At 43.6% G+C, this 21,385-nt stretch overlaps 1 protein-coding gene across 1 annotated transcript in view; it reads left to right on the top strand.

Annotated features, from left to right (window-relative positions):
• The window catches only part of HSD17B11 (hydroxysteroid 17-beta dehydrogenase 11), a 57,818-nt gene extending 36,866 nt beyond the window's left edge, over positions 1–20,952 (top strand). Inside the window, exons 5-7 of the mRNA XM_075544044.1 lie at positions 3,940–4,077; positions 17,485–17,601; positions 19,483–20,952. Of these exons, the coding sequence (XP_075400159.1) occupies positions 3,940–4,077; positions 17,485–17,601; positions 19,483–19,573 (346 nt within the window). The 3' untranslated portion in view covers positions 19,574–20,952. The remainder of the gene's footprint in view (positions 1–3,939; positions 4,078–17,484; positions 17,602–19,482) is intronic.
• Positions 20,953–21,385: the final 433 nt, after the last annotated feature.

The raw sequence follows: 21,385 nt of genomic DNA on the forward strand, positions 1-21,385 counted from the left end.
CCCGGGCATTGGATGAATGGAGGGAGGGATGGGTGCCCAAGGGCAGATCGCTGCCACGTGGGGAGAGGGGAACCGTAGGAAAGGGAAGCTTCTCTCCTAGTGGGGTCCGCTAGTGGGCAGCTGCTGTAGGGGAACCCGCCACACTGCGCATGTCTCCGCAGAGCAACCAAGCATCTCTGGGCTCGGAATTCCAGTTTGGGGACGGAATGGGGCTATAGTCAGTCGCGCCCAATGTCAGGAGCCTACTGACCCGAGATGTCCCACTAATCAGGACCTGGATCACCGAGGCCCCAGCTCAGGACAAATGCATGGGGTGGGGGTGGGGTGCTGTCCCGGAGGGATTTTTCACTCATCAACTCGACTGCCTGGACACCAAACCCGCCTTGTTCGAAAGAGCTCTCCGAGTATGCGAGTCCCTAGTCCACCATCTTTCCAGCCTCCTCGCGACCCTTTAATATAGTTCCTCATGTTGTGGTGACTACCCAACCATAACATTATTTTCCTTGTTATACTTCCTAGTAATTTTGCTACTGTTATGAACCGGGCAACTCCTGTGAAAGGGTCGTTCTACACCCAAAAGGGTCACACACAACCCACAGGTTGAGAACCACTGCTTCACAGGCATAGAAAGCCCTATCTTTCCCCTAAGGAGCAACTGAAGGTTTCAAACTGCAGACCTTTCAGAACACACATGTACAAGCAGTCAAGTTGTACAGCAATCAGGGTACAAATCAGTAGATCAGATGCCAGGCTGGGTGCTGTCTGAACTTGTGCAGCTGCGGAGGCTGATGAACCCAAGGCTGGCAGGTCAGATGGCAGGCAGCTGATGGTAGAGAGAAAGGGATATAAGGTTGGCAGGCTGCTGGCTCAAGTCCAAAGAACTGGAGGCTAAATGATGAGGCAGAAGCACGAACCAGACACAGTAAAAGCCAGCCAAGTATGGCACACATCTAAAGACCTTGATCCATTTTGCCACATTGCCTTCAGTAAAGATGGCACCAACTTTGGCTAATATCTATATTGTTCATGTGAAGCCAGACAAATTCTGTATGTCTTGTGTGTAAATCATTCCAGTTGTAAGATATTTTCATAAACCTATGACCATGGATATCGTTTATTTTCAGTGACTTGCCTACTAATGCCTTTTAGCTGTTTACTTACTGGAGAATGGATATGTTTCACTTGACCCCTATTCAGGGAACATCCGACCACAAATACGTAAATAGTTTGAAAAGGGAAAGGCAGCTCCTTTTGTTTTCACTTCCCCATATGGTTTAAAGACCCCACCCCACCCCCAAGTCCCCAGAGCTGACAAGAGCAGGGCTTCGGGAAGCACACTGATCCCTGCAGTGCCCCTTGTCCCTCCCAGTGCAGGGATGCACCTGCCAAGACTCCTCGAATTCCGCTATGGGCACTGGTGCTCTGGGCAGGGTGATGACAGTTGCACTTGACTGTGGCAGCCAGGGCTTCTACCACCAGCCGTGTTCCTCCAAGCACAAAGTCCCAACTTGGCTGCCCGCATAGCCTCTGCCAGGTCAGCCACTCACCCAGCAAAACTGGATTTTTCTATCCTTTGGACACAGCTTTGTCCAGTGGGCTCCCATAGGTTTTAATGTAATAGAGTTTATGGGGATTGAACTACAGGTCATACAAGGACTGGCTGTGCATTTTATTATACATCATGACAAATGGAGAAAAAAATGAAACAAATAAGAATATCATTTTACTTGGATCCATGAAAACCGAGGTTAAAAAATCACATGAGGCAGATCGTTTACAAAAGACTTCTTTAAAGGTGTCACTTCGGTGGCGTAAGGTGCTCCTGACCCAAGACATGATATTGTCAACTGCTTCATAGACTGTGAAAGCTGGAATATGGATAAGGAAGAATTGGTGCATTTGAATCATGGTGTTGGTAAAGTCCATTGAATAGCTTACCAGAAGAATGAACAAAGTGCATCTAGAACAGTCCTCAGATGTAGGATGATGAAACTGCTGCCTGTGCTTGGGCCATGTTACCAGGAGGGATGAGTGCCTGGAGAACATCATTATGGTAAAGTCGAGAGAAGTGAAAAAGTGGAAGTTCCTCAGTGAGACCGACTGATGGAGTGACTGCAGCAGTGGGTTCAATGTCACCCTTGTGAGGACGGCACCAGGCAGTGTGTCCTTCATAGGGAGGGTCTCCATGGGTTGGAACTGATTTGCTAGCATCTAACAGCTACAGCTGGAAACCCACAGGGACACTTCTAGCCTGACTGACCAGGTCGCTGTGGGTCAGCATTGACTCAATGGCAGGTTGAGAACAGCTACAGAGCAGTAGGGACACAAGAACATACTGTCGCTCACAACATCCAAGTCACAGAAGGGTCTGTTTCACACAATGTGCTGTGAACAGGAAGGCACTCATTATTCTATTTGTACAAAAGTTGCCACGAACCAACCCTCATCCTTTATACAAAACTCAAAAATGTACACGCACTGCTATCCAGTCAATTCTGGCTCATAGCGACTCTGAAGGTCAGGATAGGACTGCCCTGGGGTTTCTAAGACTGAAATTCTTCATAAGAGTAGAAAGCCCCATTTCTCAACACCCTTGTCTCAGATGTTGCAAATGCTTTGCCAGTTTGTTTCTTGCATCTTAATTTGATTGGGATGTAATAGAGTTTGGGGTGTATCTAATAAGGTTTAAATAATAAAGTTTAGAGTATATATAAGTAATAAAATTAGGGTATAATAATAAACTTAACTTGTTTCATTGAAAGGGCTAAAATCTGATTCTACTCTTTTGTGTTCTGCCTTTGGGAAAATTACATAATCCTCCCTGGTCCCATTTTCTTCCTAAGAAGATGGGGAGAATAATGCATTTTAATTTTGTAGGGTTGTGATGCTTAAATGATCACACGGAATACTTGAGGCTAGTGTCTGGCATATTGTAACACATTTTTAGATATGAATATTCATATTTGTGTTGTTGGTAGTACATAGAACATTTTCATTCCATATAATCAAATCTAGCAGTTACTTCTTTTAAGCTTTAAATACATATATCTGAACTTTAAAAAGAGAAGGAAAGAGAGAGATTTCCACCACAACTTTCAGTTTTCCAAAACCCAAATTCATTGATGGCTATTTTGCATGACTGGCTGATTTACACTGGCTTTAAAGTATAAAAATCACCGGTCTGGAAAGAGAGTTTGATTAGAATATGATTGTTGACCTCTCTTTCCAAATGAAGGAGCTTCAGTAACAATTGCTCGGAATTTTGATTCATTAACTTAACAAACACTAGGGGGTTTCACGGAGAGTTCATGGGGAACCGGGATGCGAGAGAACGGGATTTTCTGGTGAACTCTTTGAAGCCCCCACGTGTTTGTTGCGTTAAGGATTGTGCTGAACCTTGGAGGTTCACTAGTAGCCAAGACATTCGTGCAAGTTGTAGAAAAGTTGCTAAGGAAATGTCACACAAAAATACAGTTGCACATCGTAGCTAATGCAGCCATGCATGGGACTGAGGGAAATCATTTTAGACTCTGGATTCTTAGAAGAAGGAAGGCTGAGACTGGGCGGAAGAACAGGGCTAGTCAAGTGAATCTGTTGTGAACATTTTATAATCAACAGCGATCAGTCTATACTGATGTGAAGTTTTATAGAGACACCAACGATAAGAAATCATTAACAGAGCCAGTTCCCTTGCTTTTCCCATGACGAACTCTTGTGCTAAATGAATTTGTGTGCTTTAGTGGCCTGTGGCCCTGCTTCTCAGACGGCAGCATGGCTACAGACTTACGCGAGGCTCTTGTGAAATGTAGATTCTGATTTGCTGGGTCCGGGCTGAGGGCCTAGGCGGGCATCAGATCACACGTGATGAAACTAAAACAGATGTCTCAAATACATACCTCATTGTTCTTAATCTAATTAGTGACTTCTCTTTATTTCCAGTTCAAGTAAGTTTGCTGCTGTTGGATTTCACAGAGGTCTGACTGAAGAACTAGAAGCCTTAGAACGAACTGGAATCAAAACAACATGTCTCTGCCCAAATTTCATAAACACCGGCTTCATCAAAAATCCAAGGACCAAGTAAGTGAAGATAAAATTGGAGACAAAAGGATTGGTGGCTGCTATGACTATCAGCAATATTGGTTTTCCCTAAATATTTTAATCCTCCAGGTACCTGAGATTCAATGCCTCTAGCACATCTCAACGTCAGGTTCTAGAGAGTGTGGGAAAGTAAGTTGTCAGAGAGACAGGGAAATGTGAGTGGATATGAATATGCATATGAATGACCGTGGTGAATATGCTAGCTCGTCCTGTTTTCTTCTGTGAGCATTGGTTCTCAGACCTGTGTTTACTATAGCCTTCACCAACATGCTTGTAAAGCTTTAGAGTCCTGCCCTCTACCCCCAGAAATAATGACTGAGTGCACGTTGTACTAAGGTGTCTTGTGCATTGCTCTGATGCTGGAAGCTTTACCACTGATGCTTGAAACACCAGTAGGGTCACCCACGGTGGATGGGTTTCAGTGAAGCTTCCAGATGAGACAGATTAGGAAAAAGCATCTAGAGATGTACTCCTTAAAACAAACAAACAAACTGGCCTTGTGGTCTGAGTAGACGTGCCCCTCTCCCTAGGGTGTATCTTCAGTGCTGTCCCCTGTAGTGCATTCCTCTGGGGAGGGGGTCCATGTAGCTGGGATTGGGGCTGGGCCTGCAGACCTCTCTGCTAGTTCACTGCTTAATGCCGGTATGTTGTGGAGCACATCCTGGCCCAGCAAGCCCTGAGGATGACATTCCTGCTCAGAGCAGCCAGTACACAAGAAGGACCGTAGGGCTGTCCCCACCATGAGACACGGCATCCCCTTACTAACCCATAGCACTATGGCAGGCAACACTGGAGACACAGTGCAGGAAGTGTGCCGAGTCTGACCCCCCAACCCCCCACCAGCACCTGAGTGAAGCACAAAGGGAGTGCAACAGAGCAGCAAAGGGGCCAAAGCAATTAAGGCCCCGAGAAATCCCAAAAATAGACTTTGGGGGCAGGGCTTGGCACCCCATCAGACTCGATTGGAAAACATTCATAAAGGTCAACAGATAGACCTGGAACTATTCATAGGCTTTTTTTCCCCGTGCCTATCTACATAAGTTAGGCAGGATAAACAATCCCAAGGAGAAAACAACTGGACTGACAGTTCTGGGAGGACATGGGAGAGGGGGAGGTGGGGGATGGAAAGGGGGAAACCAACAAACCCAGGGACAGGGAACAACAAGGGATCTAAAATTGATGGGGAGGAGGGCATAAACTTCCTGGTGGGGTTTGTAGCCAAGAGGAATTACTGAGAGCTGAATGAAGGTTGAACATGATAGTGGGACAGGAGGAAAGTAAAAGGAAATAGAGGAAAGAAATAGGAGGCAAAAGACATTTATAGAGGTATAAATACAGGCATGTGCATATTTTATATAAATATATTTATATTTCATATAGATATGTTTATATGTTTATACATAATGATAGGGATATTGGCCTATGTACATATATTTATATGTTAGGTATTAAGGTAGCAGATGGATATTGGGTCTCTTCTCAAGTACTCCCTCATCTCAAGAACACTTCATACTAATAACCTGGCATTCTGTGATGCTCACCTTCCCGACATGATCACTGAAGACAAATTGGGTGCATAAGCAAATGTGGTGAAGAAAGCTGATGGTGACTGGCTATTAAAAGATATAACATCTGGGATCTTGAAGGCTTGAAATTAAACAAGCAGCCATCTAGCTGGGAAACAACAATGCCCACATGGAAGAAGCACACCAGCCTGTGTGATCTCAAGATGTCGTGAAGATCAGGTATCTGGCATCAGGAGACTCCCCTTCCCCCCCCACCCAAAAAATCACATCATTGTGAATGAGGGGGCGTGGAGTAGAGACCCAATGCCTATCTGTAGACAATTAGACATCCCCTCACAGAAGGGTCACAAGGAAGGGACAAGCCAGCCAGAGTGCAGTATAGTACCAATGAAGCATACAACATTCCTCTAGTTCTTTAATGCTTCCCCCACTCCCTGCCCCGCACTATCATGACCTCAGTTCTACCTTACTAATCTGGCTAGACTAGAGCATGTACACTGGTACAGATAAGAGCTCCCAACACACAGAATCCAGGACAGATAAATGTCTCAGGAACAGTAAGGGGAGTAGGGATACCATGAGGGTAGAGGGAAGGTGTGGGCAGAGCGGGGGAACCAATTGCAATGATTGATGTATAACACCCCCACCCCCACCCAGGATGATGAACATCAGAAACATGTTGGAAGTTAAATTCCCTTTTAAAGTATTCCTAAGATATTGTTTATTGTTTATTACATTTGCACATGTAACAAACTGGCTTGATGAAGGAGCTGGCTTGATGCAGTTTATAATGCAACGTATTCTGAATGACTTGGAGTCTAGTTGATTTCAATTCCTAGCCACCCCCTCCGCAGGACAGAGGAGAGCTGCCTCTGTGAGTGTATGAGGCTTAAATCTTTATGGGAGCAGAAAGCTTCATCTTTCTCCTAAGGAACGACTGTGCCACCAGGGCTCTGCTGAAAAGAAAGAATTCTGGGTTGCTTTCTAACCTAACCAGTTAGAATTTAATATATTTCTTTTTCTTGGAAAAAGATGGAAGAATACATAACACATACATATGTAAACACACATATGTATTTTTATAACTTCTGTACAAAAGTATATATCCATTCTGATATAATTATTTCTTGGAAATGAAATTGCTGGGTCAAAGGGTAGGACCATAAATACTTTTGAAAGACTATCAGATTGACATATGGCATTGGCTGGTCTCGGATACCCTCCCTACACTAGTGTAGGGCTAGTGCCTCTTTCCCTTGCCTTTACCAGCTTTCCATGTTAGCACATTTTTAATCCTTGCCAGGATGATAAGGAGCCTGGTAAACACACTCAGCTGCAAACCAGCTCAACCACAGTGGGTTGGGTTGTATGAGCATAATTTAATTTTCATTGTTAGAAACTGAAGTATCTCTTTGTAGTGAACAAATCCTGCTCTGCTTATGTAAATTAGATTGCATTGATTTTACAAATTTTAATAATTTCTATCTACACTGACTATTTTAGGTTAATAGTTTTTTTCCTATTTCCTAAGGTTATTCTTTCTTCTATTAATAATATTTCACAATCACTACAGAAGGCCCCTTTACACAAAACAATCTTTTAATCATCTTTCTTTTTCAGTAATTTGATGAAAATTTGGGATATAATGTCTGAAAAAACAATATTAGTTTCTTGCTTCTATCTAATTTCTCTCTGAGTACTAATTGTAATTGAACATTCTTTATCCTTATTTCAGTGTACTTTGGAACAATTTTTGAAGGTTTTATTTTTATTTTATTTTTTCATTTTATTAGGGGCTCTTTCAGGTCTTATAACATTCCATACATCAATTATATCAAGCATCAGTTATATCAAGGTAAAACAATAATAGAGACAAAAAAGAGAGAAAAGATTGAATAAAAAGAGAAAAAAGAAAAAAATTTACATATGTTGCCATAATCATTTTCTAAATTTACTTTCTATTTGAGCCCTTGGTGTCAGCTCCTCTATTTTTCCCTCCCCTACCCCCCAACCCTCATGACTCCTTTACAAATTATAAGTTATTATGGTTTTCATATCTGACAGTGACTGCTGTCTCCCTTCACCCAGGTTTCTGTTGTTCATCCTCGGGGGGGTTGGGGGGGCAGGGGCAAATTATGGGTCAATCATTGTGATCAGTTCTCTTTTCCTCCCCCTCCTTCCCCCACCTTCGACCTACACTCCTGGTGTTGCTACTCCCATTTTGTTCCTGAGAGGTTTATCTGATCTGGATGCTGTGTGTCATGAGCTCTTATCTGTCCTGGTGTACATGCTCCAGTCTAACCAGAACTGAAAGTCAGAACTGAGGTTATGATAGTGGTGGGTGAGGAAGCCGCAAAGAATTAAAGGATTATTGTGTGTTTCATTGGTACTATACTGCACCCTATTTGACTTATCCCTTCCTTGTGACCCTTCTGTGAGGGGATGTCCTATTGTCTACAGTGGGTTTTGGTTTTCTGCTCCAAACCCCCTTGTTACTCAACAATATGCTTTTATGTTGTTGTTTTTGGTCTTCTGGTGCCTGTTACCTATCGACACCTCATGATCTCACAGGCTGATGTGCTTCTTCCATGTAGGCTTGTTGCTTCTCTGCTAGATGGCTGCTTGTTTAACTTCAAGCCTTTAAGACCCTAGACACTATAGTTTTTGATAGCCAGGCACCATCAGCTGTCTTCACCATATTTGCTTATGCACTCATTTTGTCTTCAGTGACATTGTTGGGAGCATGAGCATCACATAATGCCAGGTTGTTAGAACAAAGTGTTCTTGTGTTGAAGAAGGGCTTGAGCAGAGGCCCAAAGTCTGTCCACTTCTTCAATGTATTACCATATAAATATATGTATATGGGCCAACACCTCTATTTTTATGAATTAATATATTTACATAAGTACACTCCTATGTTTATACCTCTATACATAGTTTTGCTTCCTAGATCTTTCCTCTGTTTCCTTTTACCTTCCTCCTGCCCCATCACACTCGCCCTTCTTCTGCCTCTTAGTAATTCCTCTCAGCTAGATTGCTATTGCTCCAATACCACCGGAATCTCTACATAGTTCTCATTGTTGCTTTGAATTTGCTAGTTGTTCCTCTGTCGATGGCTTTACTAGCTCACCACTCCTTTCCCCAGCCTCCTCCCCACAGGTCCTGCTGGAACCTTCAGTCCCGTTGCTGTCTCCTCGGGCTTGCTTACCATGCCTATCTTATATTGGTAGGCAAAACAGTATTAACAGAGGCAAAAATAAATTTTTAAAAAAGGAAAGATTGAATAAAAAGAGGAAAAAGAAAAAAATAACTAGCCCCACCTCAAAAAAAACACACAGATAACTCCAGGTCTGTCCACTGACCTTTATGACTATCTCCCCACTGGTCCTGGATGGTTTCGAGAACTGCCCCTCCTAGCCTGAAGTCAATTTGGGGGGCTCCGCAGAGGCTTTGTGGCTTTACTTTGCTCCTATTGCTGGTCTGTTATGTTCTCTTCTTGGTTCACCCCACTGTGGGGGTGGTCAAGCTGAACCCACTTCTTGCCATGTGTCCCAGTGTTGCCCTCTGTCTCGGTGCGCTCCAGTGAGGGGACATCATGTCTTGAGCTGTTGAGTCCCTACAGTCCTCTCTGTGCCTTAGCAGCTCCATGCAGGGCCGTCATCCTCAGGGTTTGTTGGGTCAGGATGGAGTCTAGTTCCTCACTCTCTCTTCTTCCTTCTTGTTTGCTCCCATGTGGGCATGGAGGGCCGGCCCCTCTCCCCAACCTGCAGGTTTAGTGTTGTCATCTGGAGCACATACTTCTAGGTGGGGGGAGTGGGGGATCAGTTTGACTCTGATTGGGGTTGGTCCTGTAGACCTCTCTGTTATGAACGATTTTAAATGAAATGCCTTCCAGCTATAATTTAATAAGTCAATTAATGATAGAAGTACTTCAGCTTGATCTGAATGTATTGAGTTATGTGCAATCAGGTGTTCTAGGTAATGTTTTTTGAGAGGTAAGAGTTATTTTTGTGGAACATCTTCTAAAATTTCCATTTTCTTACATGGAACAGATCCCGTTTTTTTGTTTTTTTTCTCTCTGAAAACTAGGACGGTATTTTTGGTCTTGGAACAAAAGCCGCCTTTCTTTGCATGGTGTGCACATCGTCTGTGCGTCATCCCATTCAATCATTAAAGTACCCAAAGGGTGTACTGTGCTAGAACCAGCTTCCAGGCATTCAGTGGTATCACGCGGATTGAGTGAGATCAGCCATGAATGGCATACTTGTTGCTACTTGCAGCTACTCTCAAGTCAACTCCTGGTTCATGATGACTCTGCGTACACAAAGCAATGAAACTGTGCGCCTACCCGGGGACCTCAAGCAGACCATTTTAATCCATAACATTCTCATTAACTGACTTTTTGTAGATTGCCAGGCCTTTCTTCCTACTTTCAGTCTAAGAATTGCACTGATCTCTGTTCAGCATCGTAGCACCATGCAAGTCTCCCTCCCAGCAGACAGGTGGTGGGTGTGCCTGAGATGCATTGGCTGGTGATGGAACCTGGCTCACCTGCACGGAAAGCAAGATTTCTACCATGAAGCCAACAACCCCCCTAAAAATTATTGACCCATGCATGATCTCCATTTCGTACAGTTAGAAAATCAAAACCTAACCAAACAACAAAAAAACACCCTGAGCTTTAAAAGAATAGAAATGCCTTCCCACAAATTACTCAGCTGACTTAGCTAAGTGGTAGAATAAACAATCAAATACAGGCGTTCTGCCTATAAAAAGTACTTCAACTCTATTAACTTGTTCATTCCCCGCATGCATCTCAATTCTTTACCCTAATAGATTGGCCCATATGCTAAATCCATTTTGAACATTTGCTTAGCAAGATTTGCTACTCATATTAATATCAGGCTGTCAGGGAAAAGAAGGCTTTTCACTTGCTGATGTCTCAATGATCGGGACTTTATTCGGCCAGGAAATCGGTTTCTTTATTTGCTGGGGGGGCAGGGAGGCAGAGGGGCACTTTCTATTAGTCTTCTTGAAGAGACATCATTTTGGACATTAGATTTTGCTGGAAATTCTTCGACTGGGGGTAAGACTTGGGGACAGAGATCAAGTGCATCAAGACCGACTCAGTTCCTGCAGTGCCGTTTGAGCGCTAGATTGAAGAGACCACAGTGGGAAAGAGGAGGTGTGCTGCACTATTTACACAGGTGCTTGGGAGAAGTCATGGGGTGTGGGAACACGGGAGTCTGGCAACAACATGCTGCAAAGAGATTTTCTCTCTGAAGACTGTTCAGAAGAGCAAGCATTCTTTAGTTTCTGGATTCCCTCCTCACCGGCACTCGTATCTGCCTACACCACAGGATAAGGAGCTGCTTGGTTATCCTTGGGCTTCCACAGCCTTTGGTTTTCATCTCCATTTTGGGGCAAAAGCCATTTCGTTCCTTGTTTGTTTTTTTTTTAATTAAAAAACATTTTATTGGGGCTCATACAACTCTTATCACAATCCATACATATACATACATCAATTGTATAAAACACATCTGTACATTCTTTGCCCTAATCATTTTCTTTTTTTATCTTTTTTTTTTAATTTTAACAATTTATTAGGGGCTCATACAATTCTTATCACAGTTCATACATATACATACATCAATTGTATAAAGCACATCTGTACAGTCCCTGCCCTAATCATTTTTTTTCTCCTCTTTTCTTTTTTTACATTTTATTAGGGACCCATCCAACTCTTATCACCATCCATACATATACATACATCAATTGTATAAAGCACATCCATACATTCCCTGCCCCAATCATTCTCAAAGCATTTGCTCTCCACTTAAGCCCCTTGCAAGGGGTTGTTCCTTGTTTTACGTGCTCTCCTCTCACACCTCCAACTTTTAAACTATCGAACACTCCAGCTTTGTCGTATTGGAAGGGAAAGAGTATTCTAATTCTGTTCTATGCTGAGCGTGAATGATTATACCATGCCTGCAGATGCGCACAGTAGAGTACAGGGCATTATTTGATACTGTTCTTTGAGACATAGTCTTTGTAACTCCCACCAAACTAATTTTTCCATGATGAGTCTGGGAAAGAGAAGGTGGGGAAGCCGCTGTTTGAGTCATTGTAGTTTCATAGGAAAACAATACAATCAAATGTCAAACTCACTGCCATCTGTCCCTTCTGACTCACAGCCATCCTGTAGGACAGAGTAGACCTGCCCCCTGTGAGTTTCTGAGCCTGTCAATCTTCTACAGAAGCCAAAAGCCTCATCTGTGTCTAGAGCAGTGATTCTCAACCTTCCAAATACTGTGACCCTTTAATACAGTTCCTCATGTGGTGGTAACCCCCAATCATAAAATGATTTTTGTTACCACTTCATCACTGTAATTTTACTACTGTTATGAATCAGGTGACCCCTGTAAAAGGGTCATTCAACACCCCCCCCAAAGGGGTCACACCCCACAGGTTAAGAACCTCTAGAGGCTAGAGGATCAGCTGGTAGCTTTGAACTTCTGGTCTTGCCTTTAGCAGCTCAATGCATAACTCAGTACACCACCAGGGCTCCCTGCAGCTTTATGTTGTTGTTAGGTACCACCGAGTTGGCTCCCACCCACAGCAACCTGATGCACAAGACAACACACTGCCCCATCCTGCTCAATTCTCCCAATTATTTGTGTGCTGAGCTTCATTGTTTCAGCCACCATGTCACTCCATCTCCTCAAGGGCCTTCCTCTCTTCCGCTGCCTCTCTGCTTCACCACACATGCTGTCCTTCTCCAGAGACTGGGCTCTCCTGCCAGCATCAGATCCTTCCCCGCCCCTGGTTGTTTTGTTCCTAATGGTTGAAGGCTGGATTGGTCTCGTGGTTTAGTGACTTCCTCCTGACTATTTTTCTGCTTTTCTATTGACACCAAAGTCTCTATTCCTTAGCTTGTGGTCAGCTAGGCTTTGGGCAGGTTTTCTTGAATGCCACAGGGTGGGAAAACAAGTCACCTGCTACTATCTTTACAAATCAACTCCATGGGGCACTTCCCACTTTCTCAACACATAGCCAGACCTGCACTGAGCTTAGATTTGGGCATAGTTCTTATTTGGCGCCTCTTTCCATCCCCCTGGATTTTCCTCCCAGACTTTTGGCTCCTGTTATATGTCTCCATCATACTTCCAAACCCCAGGCAGCTGGTCACTTTGCTGCCCTCTGAGATAGGGTAGGGCTAACAGATAAACACCTTGTGGCAGCCTTTCAAGTAGCCACTACCTAGGTTTGAATAATTTTCAAATAGCCTGCTGCGATAGTTTATTGTGCCAGCCTGGCCGAAAAATACAAGTGGGATTAATTGAAGGGCAAAAAGATAAATGGCTTGGTGAGCCTCGCCTTGCTTGTCTCTCACTCTTTAATCATCGGACCACCATGCGGCTGCCTTGCTTGTTCTGTGCCTCAATTTAAATGGTACACTACCTGTGGGACGCCTAGTCTGTGGACTGTGTCGCTGTAAGTTAAGGTCCCTTTAAGCCCACACAGTTGGAATGTTCATCTCTGGAGCTGGGGACCGACAGTTGGTGACATGCCTTGCTGTTTGCTGCCTGGGTATATATAGCCCAGCTCTCTTTTCAGAAGAGGAACTGGCGGCCCTTAAGACTTAAAGGACTGCTAGTATCTCACTGCTTTATAATTTAACTGTTCATTTCTGGTATTATCTATCTATCTGTATATAATTTAATGGTTCATTTCTTTTATTATATATCTATCTTTATAAATAAATATATTTATATAAATATACAATATATAAATACATATTTATATATATAATTACTAACAATCTGGTTTTGTCTCTCTAGAGAACCCTGTCTAACACACCTGCTTTGCTCCCTCTTTATCCAGAGACCAGGTTCAGGCTTCCTTCCTTGAAAAGACTGATCACTGTAGCTCGACAAAGGACCTCTGGTGGGACAGTGGTTACGAGGAGGGAGAAAGACAAGCTTGCCATTCCTGTAAAGAGTTGCAATCTCAGACACCCACCGGGGGCAGTTCTGCCCTGTTCTATAGGGTCGCTAGGAGTCGGAATCAACTAGATGGCAATGAATTTGGCAGTGAGTGGTTCTCCAGTAACCACAAGAAGTCAGGGAGAGAGTTCGGTACAAGCTCATAGGAAACTGAAGTGTCCCTACCATTTGACTTGGCCCATTTTGTGATGCAGCATTCACTTGGTAGCTGGAGACTTGGATTGTTTTCCAGAGCCCTGCCAAAATTGGTTCTGTTGGTTTCTGGCTTGGAGTCAGGAGCAAGCAACTGCTTTGGCTGCCACATGGCCCCTCCTCTTGCTTGCCTCTAGCTTTGATTTTTTTTTTGCTTGTAATATGTGTGTTTCATTTCATAAAAGTTGTTATACTTTTGATGAAAGACTAAATTTTAAAAAACCATTTTATTGGGAACTCTTACACCTCTTATCACATCCATATATCCATCCATTTGTGTCAAGCACATTTGTACATATGTTGCCATCATCATTTTCAAAACATTTTCTTTCTACTTGAGCCCTTGGTATCAGCTCCTCATTTTTCCCTCTCCCCATACTATCTCCTTCATGAATCCTTGATAATTTTTTTTCATGTTCTGTTGTCTGTCCCCCAGGGAGGTAGTTATATGTAGATAATTGTGATCAGTTCCCCCCTCTCCCTGCCAATCTCCCCCTTACCCTCCTGGTATAACTACTCTCATTATTGATCCTGACAGGTTTATCTGTCCTGGATTCCCTGTGTTGGAAGCTCTTAACTGTGCCAGTGTACATGCTCTGGTCTAGCCGGGTTTGCAAGGTAGAATTGTGATAGTTGGGGGAGGATGGAGGAAGCATTATATTGGTGTATACTGTACCCTGACTGACTCATCTCTTCCTGTGACCCTCCGTGAGGGGTTTTGTAGACAATTGGACATCCTCTATCATTAATTGTTAGTCTATGTTGTTCTTCCTGGACACAATTATTACATCCACTTTTCTGTACAATGCTACTTTGCAGTTTTTCCTGTCTGGCTTTACAAGATTTTTTCTTTCTGTGTTTTTGTATTCGTCCTAAAGGCAATGCTGCCTTTTCTTTTTTGAAGTCCACAGGTAACCACACACCAGTTCAGTAGTGCCCACATGTACATGGATGTGACATTGACCCCATTCTCGAACCTGTGCCACCATCCTCATGTCCTTTGCCAAAGTATTCCCTCGCTATTATATCAACCCACTGCCCCCCTGCTGCACAGCTCACCTTTCAAAGTGCGCTTGCCAACTGGATCTCATGTCCATAATGATTTTAATGAGCAAAATGCTTAAGGCAGTTGTGTCACCTATATGATAAACATTATGTTCGCTTTGAGATGACCTAAGCGGGTGGTTTCTGTGTACGTTTGGAGAACGAGCTTGGAGGCCATGTCTGACCTCTTGCTGCTACACACGGTGGGTGGAGAATCCAACTCCACATCAGCCCAAGGATGGCGCCTTTGAGGCAGAAATGAAAAGTACCTCTACCTTCCAGCCTTTTTTAAAAAAATCATTTTATTGAGGGTTGGGGGCTCTTACAAATCTTATGACAATCCATCATTCAATTGTATTAGGCACTCTTGTACATATATCGCCATCAACACTTCCCAAATATTTTCTTTCTTTCTTTTTATTTAATGATTTTATTTGGGGCTCATACAACTCTTATCACAGTCCATACATACATCAATTGTGTGAAGCACATTTGTACATTCATTGCCCTCATCGTTCTTGGTATCAGCTCCTTATTTTCTCCTTCCCTTCCCACTCCCCCCCTCCCTCATGAACCCATGATAATTTATAAATTATTATTATTGTGTCATGTCTTACACTGTCCAATGTCTCTTTTCACCCTGTTGTCCGTCCTCCAGGGAGGAGGTTATATGTAGATCCTTATAATTGGTTCCCCCTTTCCACCCCACCTTCCCTCCACCCTCCCGGTATTGCCATTCTCACCACTGGTCCTGAAGGGATCATCTGTCCTGGATTCCCTGTGTTTCCAGTTCCTATCTGTACCAGTGTACATCCTCTGGTCTAATGGGATTTGTAAGGTAGACTTGGGATCATGATAGTGGTCGGGGGGAAGCACTTAAGAACTAGAGGAAAACTGTGTGTCTCATTGTTGCTACAGTGCACACTGACTGGCGTCTCCCCCCTGCGACCCTTCTGTATGGGGGTGTCTCATTACCTATGAGCTTTGGGTCTCCACTCTTCAGTGCCCCTCATTTATAAAGATGTGATTTTTTTTTCCCTTTGATGCCTGATACCTGACACCTTCTGTTTCTTACACCAAAAGTATCTCTACCTTCCCGCCACACCCTATTCTCTGCTGGATGTGAGAATCTGTTCCTGTGGACCTAGTGACAACACTCATTATCTTGGCGTTATTTAGGGGAGTTTAACAAGTTGCAAATCAGGATAGAGATGTGAAGGATACAGTTCTTTTGTCCACAGGGTCTCCTTTCACTCATACCAGCGGGCAGTTCTCTTTGTGATTCCCTCAGCCTTTGAGCCACATGGCCCTGCGGCCTGTCCTACTTGGACAAGTGTAAAAAGGCTCTGTGAGGTGCTGCCCGGAGCCCAAGGCACACAGCTTAACTCACTGCATGGACCAGAAAAGCCTCTGCATGTGCTCGGCCGTGTGCTGGGCTTTGGGTGCACTGCCTCTGCTGCGGCCACCTCTCCCCACACATCATCTCAGGTGTGCTTTGTGAGGTCATCAGTTCACACCTAGACATCGCCAGAAGAAAGATGAGCTGTCTGCCCCGGAAAGTTGCACAGCCTAAAACCCTACCTACGGTTGCAACCAACTTGGTGGCAGTGGGTTTGGGTTTTGTTTGGTTATGAAGGTCAAGGACCAGGATCTGGACACATGCCTGTTCTATCTTACACCCTCTGTCATGTTAGAAATTGTTCATAGAATCTTAGTGTAGAATAAAGCTTTTATAGTGAAATACAACTAGAAGGCTTCTTAGAAGCAAGGATGGCAAGAATCCGTCTCACATACTGTGGACCTGCTGTCTGGAGAGAATGGTCCCTGGGCAAAGTCGCAGGGCATCAGGAAGGAGGAAGGCCGTCAGAGAGGTTGGCATGGCCGTTGCAGCAGTGGGCTCGAACGTAACAATTGTGAGGATGCCTTTAGACCAGGCAGAATCTTCTTCTGGGTTGAAAACAACTTGATGACAACTAACAACAACAACACCACAAAGAAAATGTGTGGTGTTTTCTCTCCTGATTTTATAAAAGTCTAAGACTGAGTTAGTCGGTTCTGATCAAGCTAAATTATGGTTTTATTGGGTGAATATATACCGCCCCCCACTGAAGGCCATCTTAACATTTCATAAATGTACAATTTAGTGGCATTTATTGTGTTCAGTATGCCAGGCACCTATCATCATGATTTGTTCCAAAGTTTTCTTCTCACCTGTAAGAGACACTTCGCACCCCTCAGAAGCCCCTGAAGCGATGGCTCCTTCTTTCCCTTCCCTCCTCCCCTGACAACCACTGAGACACTGTGAGCTCTGGACAGGTGCTGCCAAGAGATTCTGGAGACCTAGCTACTCCTAAAATTGTCCTTTGGGAAAAAGTATCTCCCTCGCAGGAATAAGCCTTCAATGGGATAACTTGTGTGGCATGCTTAGCACCGTGTGCAGTACATAATAAGCACTAAATGAGTGATAACAATTACTCAAGGCAATCTGCCATTTATTGGGCACCAGTAATCGACTCCATGGCGGTAAGTGTGGATGATGCTACAAGCCCATTATACGTATGGCTCGTAATATTGATTTAGCACCCAACTCTTCTTCTGATGGCTGTCTCTGCTTTCAGCTTGGGACCCACTCTAGAACCCGAGGAAGTGGTCGATAAGCTGATGAACGGAATCCTGACTGAGAAGAAAATGATTTATATTCCATTCTCAGTGTGCCTTTTAACAATAGTGGAAAGGTAAGAGTAAATGGGGGAGAGTCAGTTAATGTTAGACATGAAGATTTAACTAGATCACGTCTTTAGGGGGATTTCTGACCACATCCTGTAGTTGATAAAGAACAATTGATTACATGAGATCCATAAGAATAGGCTGGATTCACAGCCCAATTCACTCACCAGCAAGCTTCCTGAATTCTCCGTGAGTACCCAGTCAATGTCACATGCCAATATGTAATACAATGAATCCTACAAGTCCCTGATTGGTGCAAACAGCTGAGCACTCAGCTTAGTCACCAACCAAAAAGCTTGGGGGTTTGAATCCACCCAGAGATGACTCCAAAGCAAGGCTTGTCGATCTTGTTTTGAAAGTTCATGACCAGTTCCACTCTGCAACCCATGGACTCACCTTGAGTTGGCAATTAGTATGATAATGGATATTATCATACCAAATACTATTGGTAAGATAATTTCTACCATTATTATCACTGTCCTGGTCTCCTTTGTGATGTAGTGGGTACACATTGGGCTGGTAACCTCAAGGTAAGCAGTTCAAAACCACCAGCTGCTCCACAGGAAAACTCATAGGGACAGTTCTACCCTGTGCTACAGGGTCGCTGTGAGTCAGAATTGACTCCCACGGCAGTGCGTGAGACTTTTCCTCTGACTGCAAGAGTTTGATGTTCCATTTGCAAATCCTACTGTAATGCCATCTGGCTCTCTCTGTAAACACGAGTATATATCTCGGGGTTACAGGGACTTATGTGCTTTCTCAGGAGAATTAGAACATGACAAGTTACTAAATATCCTTAAGTATAGGGGCGGGAGGGGGGAGAAAAAAGTATCCCTGATGTTATGATTTTAATACGTCCACCCAAAATATGCATTGTAATTCCTAGCCTTTAATCACAACAGGACAGATATGATTATGAGACCAGCATTATTGAGAAGAAAGCAAAGCAAAACAAAATCCAAGATGAAAGACTTTCATACCAAAGGGAATTCAGTTTGGATATTGCCAATGGGGTAGGGGGAAGGCAGTGGGCGAAGATAAAGCAATGTGTAGACCAGGGGTTGGCACTCTTTTGAGGCAGAAGAACCAATCCCATCCTTCACAATAATATCAAAAGTATTTGAGAGCCATAAATATAGTTTTACAAACAAATGAAATCACCATTATCTGAATAATATCCCTTAAATGAAAATATGATCGCTTTATTTTAAGCTTTACTTCAGAGCCACTTGTATGTACCCAAGAGCTGCCTGTGGCTCTGGGGCCACAGCTTCCATTTAAGCATGTGGGATTTCAACTCAAAAGTTAAATACCTTGTTCAGCATTACGCTCAAAACCAAATGTGTGTCTGCAGTGTCAGTAATTCTACTTCCCCATCTTTTTCTGGGAGTATACTAATATCCATATTTGTTATAAAATGTAAAGTTAGCTCTCCACTCACTTCCTTTTCAATGTCAGGATCCCTTTTTTCAAAAGTGCTAACAGGTCAGGGGTTCAGTTCTATACTCCTCCTCTGCTAGATTGTTGAAAGATGATTCCAAGCAGGTTTCTTTGTCTAAAAACAATTGTTCAAAAGAGTATATAAGGTAGTTTCCAAAAGCTTATGGGGAAAAAATGGAATTAAAAGATCATGGAAGCACCCTCACAATTGTTTTTTAAACTAAGTATTTTAGGTCACTCACAACTATTTTAAAAAGGGTCACCCTTCCTTTTGAGAAGGAAAGGGACTCGTGGGCAGGATGATAGTGGTCACCCCATGACTGTTTCTGGTCTGTTCAGAAAGAACGCAGATGGGATCGATCCATAGAAATTGAACATACACACAGAAAAAGAAAATATTTTACAAATGTGTTCTTTTCTAATTGCTTGCCTATCTTGTTTTTCTTTAGAATATTCCCTGAGCGTTTCCTGAAACTTTTAAGACGAAGGATCAATATTAAGTTTGATGCAGTTATTGGATATAAAGCTAAAGGACAATAAGTGCATTTTCCTTTCTGGAAAAAGGATCGGCACACGATTTTTAAGTTCATCAGTTAATCAGAATCTTACTATGCATGTGGACTTCTGCTTTTCCTAACTCTCTTTTTTTCCCCCTTCCGTAGCATCGCTCATGACTTTGGCAGTTGTCACTGCTACCACTTGCCCTTCAGCTGAAGTTGATTTCATAACTGATTACACAGCTGATTTCAAGAGAGAAATGCCAGAAGAATTGATTTTATGGGGAATTTTTTTTCTTTTGCAATCATTTCCAAGATTTCTGGCTCATCTGAATGCTTTGCATAATTGTACAATTGTTAAAGATATATTTTATCTCTAATTACACTTACATGTCATAATACTCAAATATTTCCTTTCCTGTTCTACATGCACGATCTACACATTTTTTCCAAAAGCTCACGGCAACAAATAATGAGCACACGCATCTAAATGGTGACAAAAGTTCTGGCTCAGCGTGCCCACGCAAACATCATGCACAAGTGAACTTCAGCCTCATTAAATGTCGGCCTCACTCAATAGTCCAACATGGTTACTTTTGACCATATGTGTATAATCAAGGTGTGAGCCATGGTCAAAGAAGTCATGATGTGAGTTTGGTAGTCTCCAGTAACTGGAAAATAAATCGTTGGTACTGTGCATGTGCTGTGGCCAGGGTGCCACTGGTCCCGGGAGCTGTGATGTTTCCAGTCTGTCGTGCTGGGAAGGGGTGGAATGCTACATACCACACAGCATGTCATAAAGGGCCCCAGCCCCACAGATCCTGAAGCCTGGCGGCAGGGTCATTCCAGTTCTGACCGTTGAGCGTCTGGATGTCTTGCCAGACCAATCTCATCTAAGGGATGTCCCCTCTGTCCCCATGGCTCTCCCACCTGCCTTGCCTCTGCCACATGGGTGGGAAATTCCCACAATCCCAGAGCAACAGCTGGTCTCCCCACCCTCCACCCCGAAGGGCCTCTCTGAACTGGGTGTGCAGACTCCCCCATTTCCTGGGTTGGACACTGCCACCTTACTGAGAACTGTTTCCAGGGTAGGGGAAAAATTATTTCTTCCTTCATAGAAGAAGGCGCTTGGCAAAGCCAGGAAGGAATCCGGCCAGGCAGCTTTAGAAACTTCATGGAAAGCAGCTGCAGGTCTGCTGCTGGGAACCAGCTCTGCATGTCAACAGGCACCAAGATGAAGATGCGACATGGATAACAAAATATATGAGACTGAAATCAGCAACATGTAAAAAATTATTATTGCAGTGCCCTTATGAGCTCATAGTGCCCGGGGTATATAAAAAAGGTGTAGCATACTCATTATTTGTGCAAAAATGCTGGAATCTGAAGCTTTTAGTTCAATAAATATAATGAAAGACTGTATCCTGTCACTGTTTCATATGATATAAGTGTCCGGTCTTGGCACAACAGACTCCATTTTGAGTCCTGCACCTCTATCTTAGCTCTCAAGACTGACCCCTAACTGACCTCCCCTCCCCTGCTCAACCCAAAATTCCTGGAACCAGCTCGTCCCAAAGCCAGAATGTTTTCGGAAGAAATGTTCACTCCACCTGTCCCTGACATATAGATAAGATTAACGATCTTCTCCCTTCTGAAGCACCTGTGTGCACAGATCCTCCCCAGCTTTGATCCTCCCCAGCTGTGCCTGCAGCAGTGGGCATAAAAATGCCACCAGAATTCCCCCCACCCCCCCACCCCCACGCAGCTTCAATAGCTCAATACCCTGAGTTGCTGAACCCGCCCGCAAGCTTTTCTTTTCTTTTTTTTTGGGGGGGGGGTATGTAAGACTCATTTT

The sequence above is a fragment of the Tenrec ecaudatus genome, chromosome 3 (genome assembly GCF_050624435.1).
Source record: "Tenrec ecaudatus isolate mTenEca1 chromosome 3, mTenEca1.hap1, whole genome shotgun sequence".
Lineage (NCBI taxonomy): Eukaryota > Metazoa > Chordata > Mammalia > Afrosoricida > Tenrecidae > Tenrec > Tenrec ecaudatus.